The sequence below is a fragment of the Scyliorhinus torazame genome, chromosome 4, assembly GCF_047496885.1.
Source record: "Scyliorhinus torazame isolate Kashiwa2021f chromosome 4, sScyTor2.1, whole genome shotgun sequence".
In the NCBI taxonomy this organism is placed as follows: Eukaryota; Metazoa; Chordata; class Chondrichthyes; order Carcharhiniformes; family Scyliorhinidae; genus Scyliorhinus; species Scyliorhinus torazame.
This window is the reverse complement of record NC_092710.1, coordinates 165607896-165627866: the sequence shown is the minus strand read 5'-3', so window position 1 is coordinate 165627866 and position 19971 is coordinate 165607896. Positions and strand designations below refer to the sequence as shown.

General features: G+C 44.1%; 1 protein-coding gene across 4 annotated transcripts in view; it reads left to right on the top strand.

The window, feature by feature from the left end:
* The window catches only part of LOC140410578 (tudor domain-containing protein 6-like), a 36874-nt gene that overhangs the window by 10458 nt on the left and 6445 nt on the right, over positions 1–19971 (top strand). For 2 of the 4 annotated variants that reach the window (XM_072498849.1, XM_072498851.1), the window contains exons 2-3: positions 2531–2620; positions 6290–6373. In XM_072498849.1, coding sequence (XP_072354950.1) covers positions 2531–2620; positions 6290–6373 — 174 coding nt within the window. Of the gene's footprint in view, positions 1–2530; positions 2621–6289; positions 6374–6887; positions 6943–19971 lie in introns of all 4 variants that reach the window. The other 2 variants (XM_072498852.1, XM_072498850.1) reach the window with 2 other exon arrangements.

Genomic DNA, 19971 nt, shown 5'->3' with positions numbered 1-19971 from the left:
GGTCAGACAGCCAGTCTGTGGCCTTGGGTGGTGCTGCTGATCTCCAGCCGAGCAGAAGTCTCCAGCGGGTGATCAGGGAGTCTAGGTACCTGCTCCTCTCCCGTAAAGAGTTCTGGCTGTTGTGATAGCCTGAAGCCTGCCACTAGTGGGCATGGCTCCACCCTCACACCCACAACCTTGGACATGGCCTTGAAAAAGGTGGTCCAGTACTCAACAAGTCTGGAACAGAGTATGTGGGTGCATTTCACATTTGTCTTCCACTTCCTGCTCGTGCATGTTCTGGTCAAGTGCGTCCTGTACACTACCATTAATTTCGTTAGACTCAGCCCTGCAAGCGAGGAGGTGGAGTTCATCCTATGCAGTGCTTTGATCCAGACCCCTCCCTCATCTCCGTGCCCAGCTCCTTCTCCCACCTTTCCAGTGGGGCACTTATCGCCTCTAGCAGTCGTCTGTACATGTCCGTGCAGTTTTCGTCCAATGTTAGAAGTCTGTCCAGTAGGGTATGTCCAGGTAGCTGCGGAAACGTGGTCTCCTTGCAGAGGACGTTCCTTAGTTGCATGTGCCGGAGTTTGTTTTCTTTTGGGAGCTGGAGCGTGTTCGTTAGTTCCCCTGGGTTTGCTACTCTGCTGTTAAGTTTAGGTTCAACGTCAGTACCCCTTTGTCTCCCTTTTTAAGCATCCATTGTTGCAGTGGTACATTTATGGATTTGAAGGTGGGAGCCATAGCCAAAATTTCACCCAGATTGAAGTGGTGCCTGAGTTGGTTCCATGTCCACCGAGTGGCCACCACCACCGGCCTTCTTGAGTAGTTGGGGAAACGAGAGTGGGCCGTGGTAAATGCTTGGAGGGACGTCCCTGTGCAGGAGTTCTTCTCCGGCTCTTTGATCCACCCCTATCAACTGTTCCATCAATGGGTGGACTGGCATTTGCCTTGGTGAACTTGCTCGGTCTGCCTAGCCCTGCATGTACCACCCATTCTAAGGTTTGGGGGGGGGGGGGTCCTCGTCCAACTTTTACTAGTCTTCTGGCCCTGTGGATGGTTCAACGGCATTTTTTTGGTTGTCCAGTTTGGGGTGAGAGGGGAGGGTGGGGTTGTTGCCTTTTGAATCTGATTGACGGGTTAAAGGGCCCAAGTTGAAGTTTCCAAGAGAGGGCCAGCTTTCGTGCGACTGCTCAGCTCATAGCCGCCTACAAGATGCTAGAATTGATCATTTAAGGAGGTTATTTTGCCAAGGAGTCAAATTGTATTGTTTTTCAATTTGGTGAAATCATTGCTGTATTTAATACAACTTATTAGTTGAAAATTGTTCTTGTGTTAAAAATGGGAAGGTTCATTGGATTTAAATTAAAAAGTGTTGTCAAGTGAATTAAAACAATACCTCAGTCAATTGTACAGATGGAGAAAGATAATAACCCTCCACTGACTTCTGTACAATTTAATTCCAATTGGCATGCCCCTACAGAGGCTGGGACTCCAGGAAGGAGCACTTATAATTATTTTAGGAAATCCCATCCTTAAAGTTATAATGCTGATGTTCAGAGTGGACAGGGCAGACTCTTAATCCATCTCATTGCTTGCTGTAAAAAAACAATTCAAATTGAATCCAAATCAGTGCTATGAAACTTGAATCCTTTAATAGAACAAGTTTGGTAGTTAACCTGTTTTCTCTGAGGATAGATGCTGAAAATATAACAGGCAAGTTTCCATGAAATATATTGTCTATCCCTTGATTTCACATTGAGCCTATTTGATATAGACTCAAGATAAAATTCAGTTCCCAAGATCAGGATGACATTGTATTTCTATTCCGAGGCCTGTTATTACACACAGATTTTTTCAAGAAGTTTAATTCATTAGTGAAAGAATAACTCATGCTCCTGTATTGTTGCAATAAAAATATTGGGTGGGATTTACCACGCAACCTGCTGTGTTTCTGATATGCCATTGTCAATGGGGTTTCCTATTGAATGCACCCATCGCCCCTGGAGGACCTGTGCTGAGGGTGCGCCGCTGGCAGGACTAGAAAATCCCTCCAGCGGAAAGTTCCGGCCACCAAGTTGACTGCAAATGTTTTATGGGTCTCCCAAGTATAAAGTTATTGCTTGAAACTGTTTTCTTTTATCGATTTCTTCCTCCCCACGAAGATTAAATCATTTTAACTAAGGTCCACTAGCTTCACATAACCAGCCAGGCAGTTCTTGTGCGTTGTGGTCGTTTCTGACATTTGCTTCCTGCTGTACTTTAAACAGCAATTCTTCAACCTGGTTTAAAAGTTAGCCATGGTTGCTTCCAGTTTGCTTTTTCATCTAGCAGCTGTCCATGTTTTTTGAAAAAGAAAATTCTGGACAATGAATTATTAACTTGAAAGAATCCCTAGTTCAATTTAATTCTAACCAATATAGGTTGGTAGCATTCTGGTATTTTAGCACTTTGCGCTGTAGATTAATTATTCTGTACTCCATTTTAATTTTTAATCTGCATAAAACTTCAGTCACACTATTGTAATTTTTTTCACTTGCTTTATCCATAGTTACAAGTCCTACATTGAATATCTGCCCGGAAGAAGATGAAAATAAAATTCTTCCATGTGCTACAACTCTTAGTGGTGTTATGAATAAAGGTATATTGTTAATGTTATTCTTTGCATCCTCAACAAAATTATGGAAATAAACTTAATCTACTGATTTACATTCTGAAGTTACTTTACTTTGGGGCCTTTTAAGAGTAGGATCATTTTTTATTTCCTATTTGGTGTCTAAATTGATTTTGTTCTTCATGATCTTCAGTCCATGCATGATGTGTTAGGAGCCCTCAGCACTGTTTTGTTGCATAATATTATGTTGGCTTTTTAAAATCATGCAACTTTAATATTTTTTATTATCTAGCTTTGAATGACTCCATCTTGTTCCAACTGCAACAACCAGATTATGTTCAGACACACTGACATCTTGTGCTATAGACTGAAATCAGTTGATTGCAATGTTATAAAAGCAGAATACTGAAAATTTGAAAGAAAAAACGAAAATGCTGGAGATATTCAATGGTCAGGCAGCATTTGTGGAGAGAGAAGCACTGTTAATATTTCAGTTAACTTTTTTTGTCGTAACTGAAAAAAGTTAGAAATCTAATAGATTCAGAGCAAGTGGGGTGGGTGGCCAGTAGAATAAAAGGGAAAGATAGAGGGCAGGAGAGATTAAATGACAAATGGTTTCATGGTGTGAGGTCAAAGGGAATGGTAATGGGACAAGTAAAGAAACAAAATATTTGTCTAGAGGAGACTGGAATTGCAGGACAGCTGCCATCTAAATGCAAAGTAATTAAAGAAAAAAAGGGGGGGAAACAAATAATCAATAATAAAACAACCTCTGTCCCAATTTTACTCATTGTTCAACTCATTTGAGTCCAGAAGACTATAATAAAGATTTTAGTTGAAAGATTAAGTGCTGTTTCTTAAACTTGGATTGGGCTTCGTTGGAACACTAGCAAGCCAAGGAGTAAGTGGAGAGTTAAAATGGCTGGGAATTTAGTAATAGTTGCAGGCGGAACAAAGAGCAGCGAATATCATATACTGTAAGTTGAAAGAAATTGAAGTGATTTGCTTCTTCACTTGGAAGAGCTGTTTGTGACCTTGGGCAGGGAGGACATAAAAGGGTAGTGCATCTCTTGCGCTTGCATGGAAAGGTGGTAAAGTACTTGGGATGACAGGGGGGTAAACCAGTGTGTTGCAGAGGGAAACGGTCCCATTTGTAATTCTGAAAAGTGGGTGGGATGTGGCTGGTAGCATCAGACCAAAGATGGCAGAAAGTAGGCATGTTATCTTGCACTGCTTAAGGTTATTCCTCTTTTCCCTCTTCTCCCCCACCCCCAACCTCAAACACACTTTCCAAAACCTGACCATTTGTGTTGTCTGATTCTACTGGAAAAATCTTCTACAGACATTGAATATCTGCTGTTATTCTGGCAAAATGTGAAACTCCTATGTCCAGCTCTTCATGAAGTTGTATTTTTCTCTTGTGCACTTTGTAGTCCTTAATACAAATTGCTCTTGGTCCCAGCATAGACAATTGCTAAATTAGCATGGGTTCACCGTCCCAGCATAGACAATTGCTAAATTAGCATGGGTTCACATTTGATGTCAATCATTTCACACTCTAGAAGGGAAGTAATAATTTCTACCGCCATTGCTGTAGAACTCGATTAGAATTAAAATGAACAGAGGATTTACTGGCAACCCAAACCTTTTTTTAATCATAAGATAGCTGCTTTGTGGCTGAATTCTATACTTTTCATCACGGATTCTGCACCTGTAGCAAAATTACATTTGTTCCAAATGGCTGTGAGCAGGACCGCTTTGAGTTTACAGTTTAACTTTGGAAATAACGTTTGTGTAACAACAACACGAGGCTCATCAACTGCTCAGCCTCTGCCGTTCTCATTACTTTCTCAAATACAGCAGCAGCCCCTTTGCATTAACTGGGGACTTTGGAAAATACATCCATGTTTTGTCCAGACTCTCATGCGCAGTAGCTTCCTTCAATGCGTCGGCCCGGCGCAACATGGCGCAGGGCTACGGGCCGGCGTGGAAGAAAGGAGGCCGGGCCCGCCGATTGGTAGGCCACAACGGAGGCCCCCCCCTCCCGGCCGCTCCGGGCCCTTTCACGGCAAGGTCACTGGCTGAGAGCAGGTGTAGATGATGCCGGTGGGACTCGAGTTTTCTGCTACGGCAGCTCGGCCCATCTGGGCCAAGAGTTTGGGGGGGGGGGGGGTAAAGGTGTGGTCTCTCTGATATATAGGATCATGAGCAGCGAATGCAATATGCTGGAAATTAAAATAAGTAATTGCTGCTTCACGTGGAAGGACTGTTTGCATCCTTAGACGGGGAGGAGTTAAAAGGGCAGGTGTTGCATCTCCTATGCTTCCATCGAAACCTTCCATCATAATCATCTTGACTGTCACAAGTAGGCTTACATTAACACTGCAATGAAGTTACTGTGAAAAGCCCCTAATCGCCACATTCCAGTGCCTGTTCGGGTACACGGAGGGAGAATTCAGAATGTCCAATTCAGCTAACAAGCATGTCTTTCGGGATTTGTGGGAGGAAACCGGAGCACTCTTAGGAAACCCACACGGACCAAGTGACCAAGCTGGGAGTCGAACCTAGGACCCTGGCACTGTGAAGCAACAGTGCTAACCACTGCTGCATAGGAGAGGGAGAGGGCATTGGGGTGACTGAGGAATGAAATAGCTTGTTCGGAATTGTGTGTGTGTGTATATATATATCACACATGGCTAATAGTAAGCTTTCCACATAAGACATTTGACGTGAAAGTAATATTACAAATCAATCTGAAACTGGTTCCGTAGTTTAGCTATAATAGTATTTAAATATGACCAAGTGGTTATCATTCTTTACAGGCACAAGTCTACTTGTAAATGGATGAGTTAATGCGTGAAGAAAGCTAATCTAGTTTCATTTGTCCTTTTTCTCTTCTCTCCTCACACACACACAAATGGAGCACATTCTACAGTGTGATTATCAATAATTCAAAAGTAAATGATTAAAATTAAACAAGTTTTCAGTCCCGAAACATACACTCTGACGCAACTATATTTTTAGACAATTTTACCCAAATGGTTGAGAAATGGAAGTTCCACAACATGGTAGAGGTGTGGCCTCCCTGATAGGATCATGAGCAGCGAATGCAATATGCTGTAACTTGTTGCTTCACATGGAAGCACTGTTTGGAACCTTGGAGCTCAATATTTTGCAATGAGGTGCATTTTCAAGTCCCCCAACTTCTACAGAAAATTCATCGTTGGATCTTGAACCTCTTCAAGTTACTACAGCCTGAACATTTAAGAGAGTATCTGACCAGACTAAAAGGGCTACCTTTATTCTTAAGATCACTTGCTTGTAAGTTAGAAAAATTGTTACACCTTAAATGCAAATATTAACCCAAACATTTACTGTGAACTTGAATGATATTCAGGGTCTAATTCATTTGACCAATGGAAGACCGTATTAGTGAAAATAATTTTATTAATGTATTTCTGAAATTTTGTTACATTGAGACATCATCCGTTTGTTGGTCTTTTTTTTTAAATATCGAATTAATGGAGCAAATCAGGAGTTGTGTAAAGGACAGAGTCAGCTTCACCCCTCCACTGCCCAGATATAACATTTTCTAAACATTACCTCCTACTCTTGCACATTGCATCTGTGATCTTTGGGTACTCGATAGCTTAGATGTAATGAGTGGATGGTACTTTTAAATATTTTTTCCCTCAGAATTACAGATAGCTATAACTGAGAGAGATACTGAGCAAGAGGAAAACATTCCTTTGAAAGATACATTTGCTGGCATGGAAAAAGGTATGTAAAGTTTTCAAAATGTTCCTGCTGCTTTATACCAAACTGTATGTACAATTTTACAAAGCATCCTTGTTTTGTTAACAAATAGTATGATGTGTAATATTTTCTTGAACCTATGTAGCCTCAACATTAAAATACATTTTATTCATTGTGATTCTATTCTCCCTAGTCATAAACCTCTTCTACCGTTCAAATGTTATGATCCTTCAAAGGGGAAAGATTTTTAAATGTAGGATTCTGGTATTGTAAATCTTCAGAGCCTCTACATCCTTTGTATAATATGGTGACCTAGAACTGTAGTTGAGCATAACTTCCTAGTTCTCAATTCTATCCCTCTAGAAATAAACCCGAGTGCTTTGTTTGCATATTTTCTGGCCATGTTAACGTGTTATGCAACCTTTACTGATTGATTGATTATATTTGCACTCTTAAGGTCTCTTTGTTTCTCTACCCCACCTAAACTTGCACTTTACAAGTAATAAGTAACATTTTTGTATTTGTTCATGCAATGCAGGTCTCACTGGGCCAACATTTATTTCCCATCCCTAATTGCCCTTGAGAAAGTGGTGGTGAGTTGCCTTTTTGAACCATTGCAGTCCATGTGTTGTAGGAATAAGCACAGTTATAAGGACAGGAATGCCAGGATTTTGACCCAGCGAAAGTGAAGGAAAGGCAATATAATTCCAAATAAGAATGGTGTGTGACTTGGAGAGAATTTGGTGGTGGTGTTTGCATCTACCTGCAGCCTTTGTCCTCGTTGATAGAGGTCATGAGTTTGGAAAGGTGCCATCGAAGGAGCCTTGGTCAGTTGCTGCAGTGTTTCTGGTATGTGATGCACACTGCTTCCACAATGCGTCAGTGATGGAGGGTGTAATTTTTTGAAGGTGATGGATGGGGAGCCAGTCAAAGTGACCTGTTTTGTCCTGGATGGTGTCAAGCTTATTGAGTGTTACAGCTGCACTCAATCCAGGCAAGTGGAGAGTATTCTATCACCGCCTGATTCGTGCCTTGTAGATGATGGGCAAGCTTTGGGGAGTTGGGATGTGAGTTAGTCGCCACAAAATTCCCAGCCACTGACTTGCTCATGCAGCCACAAAGCTTTTTTTGATAGCCCCCCCACAAAAGAAGTTAGTGTGCAAAATTAAAACAAGTGGGTTGGGGGTTAATATATAGGCATAGCTTGAGAATTGGTTAGCAGACAGGAAACAGTAGAAATAGATGGGTCATTTTCAAAATAGGCAATGACGAGTGGGACCCGCAGGGATCAATGCTTGGGATCCAGCTATTCCCAATATACATCAGTGATTTGGATGAGAGAACTAAAAGTAATCTTTCAAAGTTTGCGAGCGACACAAAACTTGGTGGAAATGAGTTATAGGGATGTTAAGAGGCTTCAAGATGATTTAAACAAGTTGAGTGAATGGGCAAATACGTGACAGATGCAGCACAATGTGGATAAATGTGAAGTTATTCACTTCGGACCGAGAAACCGAATAGCAGAGTATTATTTAAATAGTGTAATTGGGAAATGTCGATGTATACAAGGGACCTGAACACAAGCATGCATGTACAGCAAGCAGTTAGAAAGGCTAATAGTATGTTGGCTTTCATTTCAAGAGCACTTGAGTACAGGAGCAAGGATGTCTTAATGCAGCTGGAAGGGGAGTATTGTGTGCAGTTTTGGTCTCCGTGGGCGGGATTCTGCCGGGCCGGGGAATCTCTGCAACTGGGCTACGCCGGCACGCGATTGTCCGCGGGTCAGGGCCATTCTCGTGGCGCTGGCCGCGGGCTGCTATACGCGCTGATTCTCGGCCTGGGTTGGGCCGAGCGGCCACTCTAATAAGGCAGAGTCCAGCCGGTGCCGTCCACGCCTGGTCGCAGCCGGCGGGAACTCTGCGCGCAGGGTCGGTGCCGTCCACACCGGGTCGGCGCCACTGCGCGGATCCTGCGGCGCGCAGGAATGGGAGCCTGGAGCGCCTGTAGGGGCCAGAATCGGTACTCCCAGCGGCCCGTTCACGCCGTCTCATTTCCGACGGCGTGGACACTCTGCTGCCGAATGGGAGAATCCCGCCCCTTATCTTAAGACTCCTGATGAAAGCTAGTGATTCAAAACAAACCTGTTGAACTTTAACCTGGTGCTGTAAGACTTCTTACTGTGCCCACCCCAGTCCAACACTGGCATCTCCACCTCGTATCTAAGAAAAGATATACTTGCCATTGAGGAAGTCCAGCAAAGGCTCATCAGGTTGATTTCTGGAATGACGGGATGAGGGAAAGCTTAGTCAACTGGGCCTGTATTCACTGGAATTTAGAAGCATGAGAGGGGATCTAATTGAAATGTATGAAATTCTGTCAGCTGGACAGACTGGATGCAGGGATGTTGTTTTCTATGGGTGGGGGGGGAGGTTTAGAACAAGGGTCACATGTTACGGGGTAGGTCATTTAGGACTGGGCTGAGGAGAAACCGCTTAGCTGAGGGTGATAAATCTGGAATTCTCTGACACAAGGCTGTGGAGACCAAGTCTAAATATATTTAAGAAGGAACAGGATAGATTTCTAGACTTAAAATTGTCGAGGGGTATGGAGAAAGTGTGGAGTATGGTGTTGGGGTAAAGGATCAGCCATGATCATTGAATGGTAGAGCAGGTCGAAGGGCTGAATGACGTGCTTCTCATATCTTCTATATTTCTACTTGGCTGGTATAGTTCAGTTTCTGTTCGGTAGTAACCATCAGATGTCAATAGTAGGGACAGGTGGGTATCTTCTATTGGAAGTGGTCATTACTCGGCACTTGTGTGGCACAAATTTTATTTGTCACTTATCAGCCCAAGATTGTGCAGGGCTTGCTGTATATGAGAATGAACTGCTTCAGTATCTGATTTAGTCATAAATGGTGTAGAATATTGTGCAATCATCTGCGGACATCTCTGATCTTGTGGATGGAAAGTCATTGATGAAGCAGCTGAAGATGGTTGAAGCCATGCCCTGGGCATGAGATGATTGACCTCCAACAACACAATCTTCTTTCATTGTGCTAGGTAGGACTCCAGCCAGTGGAAAATTTTCCTTTTAATTTTTATTGACATCAGTTTTTCTAGGCTTTAATGGCACACTCGTTCGAATATGTCCTTGATATTGAAAGCAGTCACCCTAACACCCCTCGAGTTCAACCCCTTGATCGATGTTTAGACCAAGGCTGTAATGTGGTCAAGAGCCTAGTGGCCTTACTGGAACTCAAATTTGAGTGTTCGTGAACAGGTTATTGTTGTATAAGTGCCGCTTGGTAGCACTGTTGATCACCGCTTCTTCACTTTGCTGCTGATGGAGAGTAAGGGGCAGTAATTTGCCAGGATGGATTTGTTGTGTTTTTGTGGCCAGGGCATGTTTAATTTGTCTTCCAGTATAAGCACGAGAGAGAAAACAAACCTGGATGAAATGGAAACCAGAACTATTGGTGGAGCAATGAATTCTACACATTGTGATTTTTCTGACCTGTCAGCATCTTTTAACTTCAGGAAATCTGGTTTACTTAGAAATTGCACCTAGGTTTAACGTTAAGACTGTCCTGTTTTTGAAGTGGCTTTGACATGAATTGCTGTTGGTGCTTGTAATCTACAATTGCGACTTTTGTCGCAGTAGATATGGTGAAAGCCCTTGAATGTTTATCCCTTCCATGGCAGTTTAAACAATGTTTCAGGAGAGTTTTGCCACCTTGGAAAAGGTTTGGAATTCTTGACCATTGAATCTCCGCTCAAATCTCTACCGTGGATATTTGAATTAGGTGCCTGCATACAACTCTATTTCTTGTCCACTGACTATTCTGGGAATACTGAAATCTCGAAGACTGGATAACAGCAGAGTATCGTCATCCTGTTGCTGTTGGGGACCTTGTGGCTTCTGTTTGAATCTGTAATATCATACAGCAGGTCTATATCCCAGTTCTGCAAATCAAATCTATGTTGAAATTTTTCAACAGCACCGTTGAAACCCACAATCTCTTGTCAAGGGCAGCATATGCATGGGAACATTGTAAGTTCCCCTCCAAGCCACACACCATCCTGACTTGGAACTATATCACAGTTCCTTCACTGTTGCTGAAAAGAAAGCAAGTCACCACCTCAAGGTCAATTACGAGTGGGCAACAAAAATATCGGTCTAGCCAGTGATGCCTACATGCTGTGAAATAATTTTTTTAAAAACCTAAAATGTAGTTTGAGAAGCAGTACAATTGAGAATTTCCTTCTCTCCAACTCCTTCACCTATGCTGATGTAACTTGCCCTTACTGCCAGATGGGATGCTTTTATCGAGCATGACTGATCTATTGTATGCTAGCAGAATCCATGTGGTATGTCAACAGACCTGAATTTCGTCTGAGCGTATCAATTGCCACTAACATGCAGAAGTCAGCAAGTTTTGTTGGGCATCAGTATGTTTAAAAACAGATTAATAAAACTAGTTGTCTCTCAAGTTAACTTTTGGCTGAGCATAATTAATTTGGGGAAATTACTAACAGGCAATGGGTTATTTTAGTATCTAAGTAAATGCTACAGCAACATTACCACTTATTGCCACCTGCATGAAGCAGGAACACTGGAGTCTCACAGGTAGATGTAGAATTGTGTGAAACTAAGAATTCTGGGTGGAAACTAAGAATCCGTTGGCCAACGCTGAAATCGGGAAAGGCGATTCGGCTCCAGCATCTCGACAGCGGAGTCAATGCGTTCTGGAACACATTTACAGTGGACACAGTTTGTGTATTATTAGCGGGCCCGACCCAGTATTCTTCGGGGCTCCGCGATTCTCTGCCTCCAATGGGCCGAGTTCCCGATGGCATGGTTCACTTTTGCATTTAAAAATTGTGAAACTGGCGTGGCGGCTGCTGAGGGAGGGGGTACGGAAAGTGTCCAACATCGCCAGAGTGTGCTGATAAAATGGCTGAGGGGAGTAGCAGGAGGTGGGCTGTGGGGTCAAGGTGGACGGGCACGGAACGCCATTGCTGCAACTGGCGCAGGTGCGCACACCGCTAACAGCCCACCGTTAAACTTAGTGCCACGGATCGTATAGGTTTCCCCACAGGGCACCCCACTTGGTGCCCTCTGGCCCCAGCCGACCCAACAGCTGTTTGGGCGCGCTCCAGCACAACCAGTGTCGTCATGTTGGCTGGGATGAGTGTGTGTGGGGGGATTGTAATGTGTATGTCAGCCTCCTGAGTGTCAATCAAGAACCTGGCAAATCCCGCACCGTTTTTCAGGAATCAATTGTGTTCCGCACGCCGGTGCTAGCCCTTTAATAGTAGCGGAATCGGTCTAGGTATGGTGTCAGTTTTTCTGTCTAAGTCCACGAATTGTGTTGGCTTCAACACGTCTCAGAAACCGAGAATCCCACCCTTTATATTTGGATTTGACTGAATTGACAAAACATTGAGTAGAGCTAAGGTAGCTCCTGTAAAATCGATCGTTTCGGTAATGTTTCTTCAATGTTGGGCTCAGATTAACTCTCATAAAGAAAGCCTTTAGTTAACTTCGTTCATCCATTCCTAACCCAGCCAACAAGATGACACTGGTCTAGTAAAGAATTTAACCTGTTATTTAATTTATTCTAGTGAATTTATGTTGCACCATCTCCAAAGTAATAATCTTTCATGAAATGGTTTCATGAAAACCCTGTATAATTGTAGTCCGAGGTCTTCACCCTTCTTTCAATAAAGGCTAAAAACCAACTCGCACAGCATGAGTTATCAGGAGGGTGCAAAGATGCTTCAAGGGAATTTGTAGAGGGAATTTAGCAAGTGGGAACAGATTTGGCAGATGTGGAAAAATGTGGTGGGAAGCATTGAATTCAAAGAGACCTAGGTGCCCTTGTTCATGAGTCACTGAAAGCTAGCATACAGGTACAGCAAGCAATTGAGAAGGGAAATGGTACATTGGCCTTTATTACAAGAGGATTGAGTATAAGAGTAAAGGTGTCTTACTGCAATTAAATAAAGCTTTGGTGAGACCACACCTGAAGTATTGTGATAAGTTTTGGTCCCCTTTCCTAAGGAAATATATACGTGCCATACAGAGTGGAACAAAGCTTCACTAAATCAATTCTGGGATTATCCCATGAGGAAATATGAAATAATAATTAATAATATTTATTGTCACAAGTAGGTTGATGTTTGGTGCTGAAGTCAAAAATCAGCCTGATCCCAGAGTGAGCTTGAAGGGCTAAATGGGCAACTCCTGCTCCTATTTTGTATGCTCTTACTGGCCTACATAATTGCTTGCTGTATACTTGTGATTTGTTTATAAGGACACCCAAATCCTTTGGAATACCAACATATACTAGTTTCAGTTTAAAAAAAAAAAAAAACACATTCTATAGGTGGGATATGCACCCGCTGTCATTGGTGGGGGTGGTACAGATTGTGAAGATGACAGTCCTCCCGAGATTGCGGTTTGTGTTTCAGTCTCTTCCAATCTTCATCCCGGCGCACTTTTTAGGAAGATGTACGCGGCGATCTCGGGTTTTCTATGGGCTGGGAAAGCCCATAGGTGAAGGAAGGTCCTTCTTGAGCGTGAATACACTGGGAGAGAGGAAATATACTGGGGAGGGGAGAATCTCTGAAATCTATAAGGAATGGATGGAGTGGGAAGGGGTCCCAATCGGGGAGGTGAAGAGGAAGTGGGAGGACAAGTTGGGAGGGGAGTTGGAAGTTGGGCTATGGGAGAAGGCCCCGAGGAGAGTCAACACATCCTAGTCATGTGCCAGGCTTAGCCTGGTCCAGTTCAAGGTGGTCCACAGGGCTCATATGACTGGCCCGGATGAGTAGAGTTTTTGAGGCGGTGGAGGGCAGATGTGGGAGGAATCCGGCAAATCATGTACATTTGTTTTGGACGTGTCTGAAGCTGAGGGGATTTTGGCAGGGATTCTCAGATGTCATGTCAGAGGTCCTGGAATGGAGGGAGTCCATTGTTGGCAATATTTGGAATGTCTCAAGGTCCGGGGGGGGGGAGAGAGGCTGACGTTTTGGCTTTGCCTCCCTGGTGGCCCGGAGACGGATTTTGCTGGGATGGAGAGACTCGGAGCCTCCAAGGTCGGGGGTGTGGGTCAGTGACATGGTAGGGTTTCTCAGTTCGCCTTAAGGGATTCAATACAGGAGTTCACTCGGAGGTGGCAGCCGTTCATAGACTTCTTTAAGGAAAACTGCCTGTCAGCAGTGGGGGGGGGGAGCGGCAGTAAAGGGAGGCAAGGAAGTGAAGAATAAGGGCAGGGAATCTAATATATGGATAGCTAGGAGTTAGGGCGGGGGAAAGTTGGATATGTTATTGTGGGTTTTTTTTGCATGTGTCAGACCACCCTGTTTAGAATGTTAAAATTATAAATGCCTCAATAAAATGTTTTCTAAAAAAAATATTCGACCAAGCTTTTACTGATCCTTTTTAATTGTCTTTTGCTCAGCACCTGTTTTCTCCTGGTTACATCTCTGTTAAGTACATTGGAAATATTTTGAATGAGGCTCTATAAATGCACATTATTTTAAACCGATCCGTATCTTTTAAAATTATTTGATACTTTGTTTTGCAATAGAAAATCCTTGGTCATAACAATGAAAGACCTTTTTAATTATCTGAACTGGATACCATGATCTGTATACCACCATGCATTCCCCTTTAAAAAGAGCACTAATCAGATGAGTCTGGTGCAGTGAGGCCAAATATAAACCCAGATTTATGTATACAGTCCATGAACAAATAATGATTTTAATGAATTAATTATAGCTTTATTTCTCCCAACAGAGAATAACATAGCATGCTACATTGCCTCCTCACAAATATAACTTGCTGACAAGTGATTTCTCTGAACTTGATCGACTTTTTCACAAGGAGAGTAATAATTCTTGCATCTCTTGCCAGATGTTCTTCAATGAGCAAAACCGTTTGTAATTAATTGGGTAGGAGCCAAGAGTGTAACCTCTGATACTTTCCTAATTCCTTCCTAAGGAAAAGTTAAATAAACTGCCCTCCCTTTCCTTTCTAAAATGAATAATCTATCCTAAGATAGGTACAGAAGTTCACAGGAGTCTCTGTCTCAGTTTGAGGTTTAGGAGAAGCACCATTTCATTAAATCATTTAGATGTAGTTCTCACTCTGCAACACAACTGCTTTTGAAAATTCTAATGTGAACAAAATTTCATTTTACATTTTAATACTGCACCAAAATCTTTCTGCAGTTGAGGATCCTGTAATACAAACTTGAGGTTTCTGGATACCGGAACCATTTTCTGCAAAAATGTGATTTTTTCAAAACTGCCTTGTTGAAGGATACTTTAGTTCATGTTCGATTGTGAATCATAACACATTTAGTTAGGTGACCTGGTGAGAGATTATTGAGTACATTCGTACCTATGGATTCAAATTTCTTATCCTTTTGAGCATTATATGGGACTCATTATTAAGACCTATGTCATCCAGGTAGATTTCAGCCCATGATCCTGAAAAGAAAAGACCATAAAAAATTCTGTCCAGGTTCAAGAGTGTTTTGGAGACTGAAAGGGTGGTCAGTATTTTAATAAAACGGGCAGTGTTGGGCAGCACGGTGGTGCAGTGATTAGCACTGCTGCCTCACGGCTCCGAGGTCCCAGGTTCGATCCCGGCTCTGGACCACTGTCCGTGGGGTGTTTGCACATTCTTCCCTTGTTTGCGTGGGTTTCACCCCCACAACCCAAAGATATGCAGGGTAGGTGAATTGGCCATGCTAAATTGCCCCTTTATTGGAAAAATGAATTGGGTACTCTAAATTTATTAAAAGAAATTAAAAAAGAAAAAAAAACGGGCTGAGAGATAGAAGGTGAAAATGTTGGAAGATTTGCCGAAACAAACTGGTCTTAAGTCAAGTAGGACCAGTACAGGCAGGAGAAAACGTGTGGTCCATCTAGTCCACCTATTCTTGCTACGTTTTATAGTAACTCTGAATCCTAGTTAAGAACATAACAACATAGCAGCAACATAAGTAGATGTAAACCATATGACTCTGAGCTTGCGCCATCATTGAGTATGATGATCGGGGCTGATCTTCCTCGAATCATTTTTTTTCCACCTGCTCTCCATATCCCTTAATTTCCTGAGATCTCCAAAATCAAATTATGGCATCGGCTCTCTGGGTAAATGGCCTACTCCTGCTCCTATTTCTTATGTCAATATGTTTGTTTCCCCGCCAGGGGAAACGCCCTCTGTATTTAGCCTGACAAACCTTTTACAGTCCTGTATGTTTCAAGGAGGTCACCCAAGGGAGCACAGTGGTTAGCACTGTTGCCTCACAGCCCTGGGGACATGGATTCAATTCTGGTCTTGGGTGACTGTGGAATTTACACGTTCTCCCTATGTCTGCGTGGGTTTCCTCCGGGTGCTCCGACTTCCTCCACAGTCCAAAGTAGAATCGTTGAAAATTTACAGCGCAGAAGGAGGCCATTCAACCCAAGGGCACCCAGGTGCCCTTTCTAATCCCACCTTCCTGCACCAATTCCATAGCCTGTAGCTTAGCGTTCTTAAGGTGCAGATCCAGGTACCTTTTAAAAAGTGTTTAGGACCACCACCACCATCTTGGGCAGCGAATTCAAGACTTCCACTACCTTCTGCACAAAAGTGTTTCCTCATGTCCCCTCTACACCTTCTTCCACATATCTTGAATGCCATGTCCCCTGGTTCTAGAATTCTCCACCAGGGGAACAATTTTATCCTGTCCACACTATCTCTTCCCCTCCGAATGGTGTACACCTCAGGTAAGTCACCCCTCTGCTTTCTTTGTTCCAAGGAAAATAATCCCAATCTCTCCAAGCCACACTTCTCTAGCTCTGGCAACATTCTTCTAAACTTCCTCTGCACTTTCTCCAGAGCAATAACGTCCTTCCTGTACAGTAACAAGTCTTACAACACCAGGTTAAAGTCCCAACAGGTTTGTTTCAATATCACTAGCTTTCGGAGCGCTGCTCCTTCCTCAGGTGAATGAAGAGGTATGTTCCAGAAACATATATATATAGACAGATTCAAAGATGCCAGACAATGCTTGGAATGCTAGCATTAGCAGGTGATTAAATCTTTACAGATCCAGAGATGGGGTAACCCCAGGTTAAAGAGGTGTGAATTGTGTCATAGATTATCATAGAATTTACAGTGCAGAAGGAGGCCATTCGGCCCATCAAGTCTGCACCGGCCCTTGGAAAGAGCACCCTACCCAAGGTAGACACCTCCACCCTATCCCCATAACCCAGTAACCCCACCCAACACTAAGGGCAATTTTGGACACCAAGGGCAATTTATCATGGCCAATCCACCTAACCTGCACATCTTTGGACTGTGGGAGGAAACCGGAGCACCCGGAGGAAACCCACGCACACACTGGGAGGATGTGCAGACTCTGCACAGACGGTGACCCAAGCCGGAATCGAACCTGGGACCCTGGAGCGGTGAAGCAATTGTGCTAGCCACAATGCTACCGTGCTGCCCGTCAAGCCAGGACAGTTGGTAGGATTTCGCAGGCCAGATGGTGGGGGATGAATGTAATGTGACATGAATCCCAGGTCCCGGTTGAGGCCGCACTCGTGTGCGGAACTTGGCTTTAAGTTTATGCTCGGCGATTCTGCGTTGTCGCACGTCCTGAAGGCTGCCTTGGAGAACGCTTACCCGGAGATCAGATGCTGAATGCCCTTGACTGCTGAAGTGTTCCCTGACTGGAAGGGAACATTCCTGCCTGGTGATTGTCGCACGATGTCCGTTCATTCGTTGTCGCAGCATCTGCATGGTCTCCCCAATGTACCACGCTTCGGGACATCCTTTCCTGCAGCGTATGAGGTAGGCAATGTTGGCCGAGTCGCACGAGTATGTACCGCATACCTGATGGGTAGTGTTCTCGCGTGTAATGCTGGTATCCATGTCGATCTGGCACGTCTTGCAGAGATTGCCATGGCAGGGTTGTGTGGTGTCGTGGTCACTGTTCTGAAGGCTGGGTAGTTTGCTGAAAACAATGGTTTGTTTGAGGTTGCGCGGTTGTTTGAAGGCGAGAAGTGGGGATGACCGTGGCAAGATGTTCATCTTCATCGATGACGTGTTGAAGGCTGTGAAGAAGATGTCGTAGTTTCTCCGCTCCGGGAAAGTACTGGACGACTAAGGGTATTCTGTCGGTTATGTCCCATGTTTTCCTTCTGAGGAGGTCGGTGCGGTTTTTTGCTGTGGCGCGTTGGAACTGTCGATCGATGAGTCGAGCGCCATATCCCGTTCGTACGAGGGCATCTTTCAACGTCTGTAGATGTCTGTTACGCGCCTCCTTGTCTGAGCAGATTGTGTATACGGAGCGCTTGTCCATAGGGGATGGCTTCTTTAATGTGTTTAGGGTGGAAGCTGGAGAAGTGGAACATCGTGAGGTTATCCGTGGGCTTGCGGTAAAGCGAAGTGCTGAGGTGACCGTCCTTGATGGAGATGTGTGTCCAAGAATGCAACTGATTTTGGAGAGTAGTCCATGGTGAGTCTGATGGTTGGATGGAACTTATTGATGTCCTCGTGTAGTCGTTTCAGTAATTCTTCGCTGTGGGTCCAAAGGAAAAAAATGTCATCGATGTATCTGGTGTATACCGTCGGTTGAAGGTCCTGTGCGGTGAGTAAGTCTTGTTCAAACTTGTGCATGAAAATGTTGGCGTATTGGGGTGCGAATTTGGTCCCCATGGCTGTTCCGTGCGTCTGAATGAAGAACTTGTTGTCGAAGGTGAAGACGTTGTGATCCAGAATGAAGCGGATGAGTTGCAGAACTGCGTCTGGAGATTGGCAGTTGTCGGTGTTGAGTACTGAGGCTGTTGCAGCAATGCCGGCGTCATGGGGGAACTCAACACCCACGGACCAGTTGAACCAGGAACATTCCTTGTCACAATGGACGTCTCGGCACTACACCAGCATCCCCCATGCCAAGGTCATCCCCACACCCCCACTACTTGCCTTCAAACAACCGCGCAACCTCAAACAAGCCACTGTTTGCAGCAAACTACTCAGCCTTCAGAACAGTGACCACGACACCACACAACCCTGCCATGGCAATCTCTGCAAGACGTGCCAGATCATCGACATGGATACCACCATTACACGGGAGAACACCACCCACCAGGTACGCGGTACATACTTGTGCGACTCGGCCAACGTTGCCTACCTCATACGCTGCAGGAAAGGATGTCCCGAAGCGTGGTACATTGGGGAGACCATGCAGATGCTGCGACAACGAATGAATGGACATCGAGCGACAATCACCAGGCAGGAAATGTTCCCTTCCAGTCGGTGAACACTTCAGCAGTCAAGGGCATTCAGCCTCTGATCTCTGGGTAAGCGTTCTCCAAGGCAGCCTTCAGGACGCGCAACAACGCAGAATCGCCGAGCAGAAACATGTAGCCAAGTTCCGCACACGAGTGCGGCCTCAACCGGGACCTGGGATTCATGTCTCATTACATTCATCCCCCACCATCTGGCCTGCAAAATCCTACCAACTGTCCTGGCTTGACACAATTCACACCTCTTTAACCTGGGGTTACCCCAACTCTGGATTTGTAAAGATTTAATCACCTGCTAATGCTCGCATTCCAAGCATTGTCTGGCATCTTTGAATTGTCTATATATACCTCTTCATTCACCTGAGGAAGGAGCAGCGCTCCGAAAGCTAGTGATATCGAAAGAAACCTGTTGGACTTTAACCTGGTGTTGTAAGACTTCTTACTGTGCTCACCCCAGTCCAACGCCGGCATCTCCACATCAGTCCTTCCTGTAATGTGGCGACCAGAACTGCACACAGTATTCCAGTTGTGGTCTCACCGGTGTTTTATACAATTCTAACATATCCTTACTATCCCTCTGCCAATGAAGTAGAGCATTCCATATGCTTTCTTAACAACTGCTGCCTTTAGGGACCTGTGTACCTGTACGCCAAGGTCTCTCACTTCATCTACCCTTCTTAGTATATTCCCATTTATTTTGTACTCCCTAAAATTGTTTGACCCCTCTAAATGCATGACCTCACACTTTGTTAAATTCCATCTGCCACTTTATCGCCCAAATATTGTTTTGAAGATTATGACTGTCTTCTACACTGTCCACCACTCGGCCAATAATTTTTTCATCTGCAAATTTTCCAATCGTTCTCCACGTTCATGTCCAAATCATTAATATATAACACAAACAGCAAGGGTCCCAATACCCAGCCCTGTGGAAAACCACTTGAAACAACTTTCCAATTGCAAGGGCAGCCATCGACCATTATCCTTTGTTTCTTGTACTAAGCCAACTTTTTATCCAGTTTGCCACGTTGCTCTGTATCCCATGGGCTTTCACTTTCTTGACCAATCTGCTATGTTGGACTTTGTCAAACGCTTGCTAAAATCCATGTACACCATCACCATATCCCTTGCACTACCTTCATCAACCCTTGTCACTTCCTCAGTTCAGTCAAATTTTCTATCTCCATTTCACAATTTGGGGGTCTATAATATACTCCCAGTGGTGTGACTGTTCAACCGTATATGTAAGTTCAACCCATAACTCTTCACTTCTGACCCCTTTAGTATATCATCCCTTCTCACAACTGG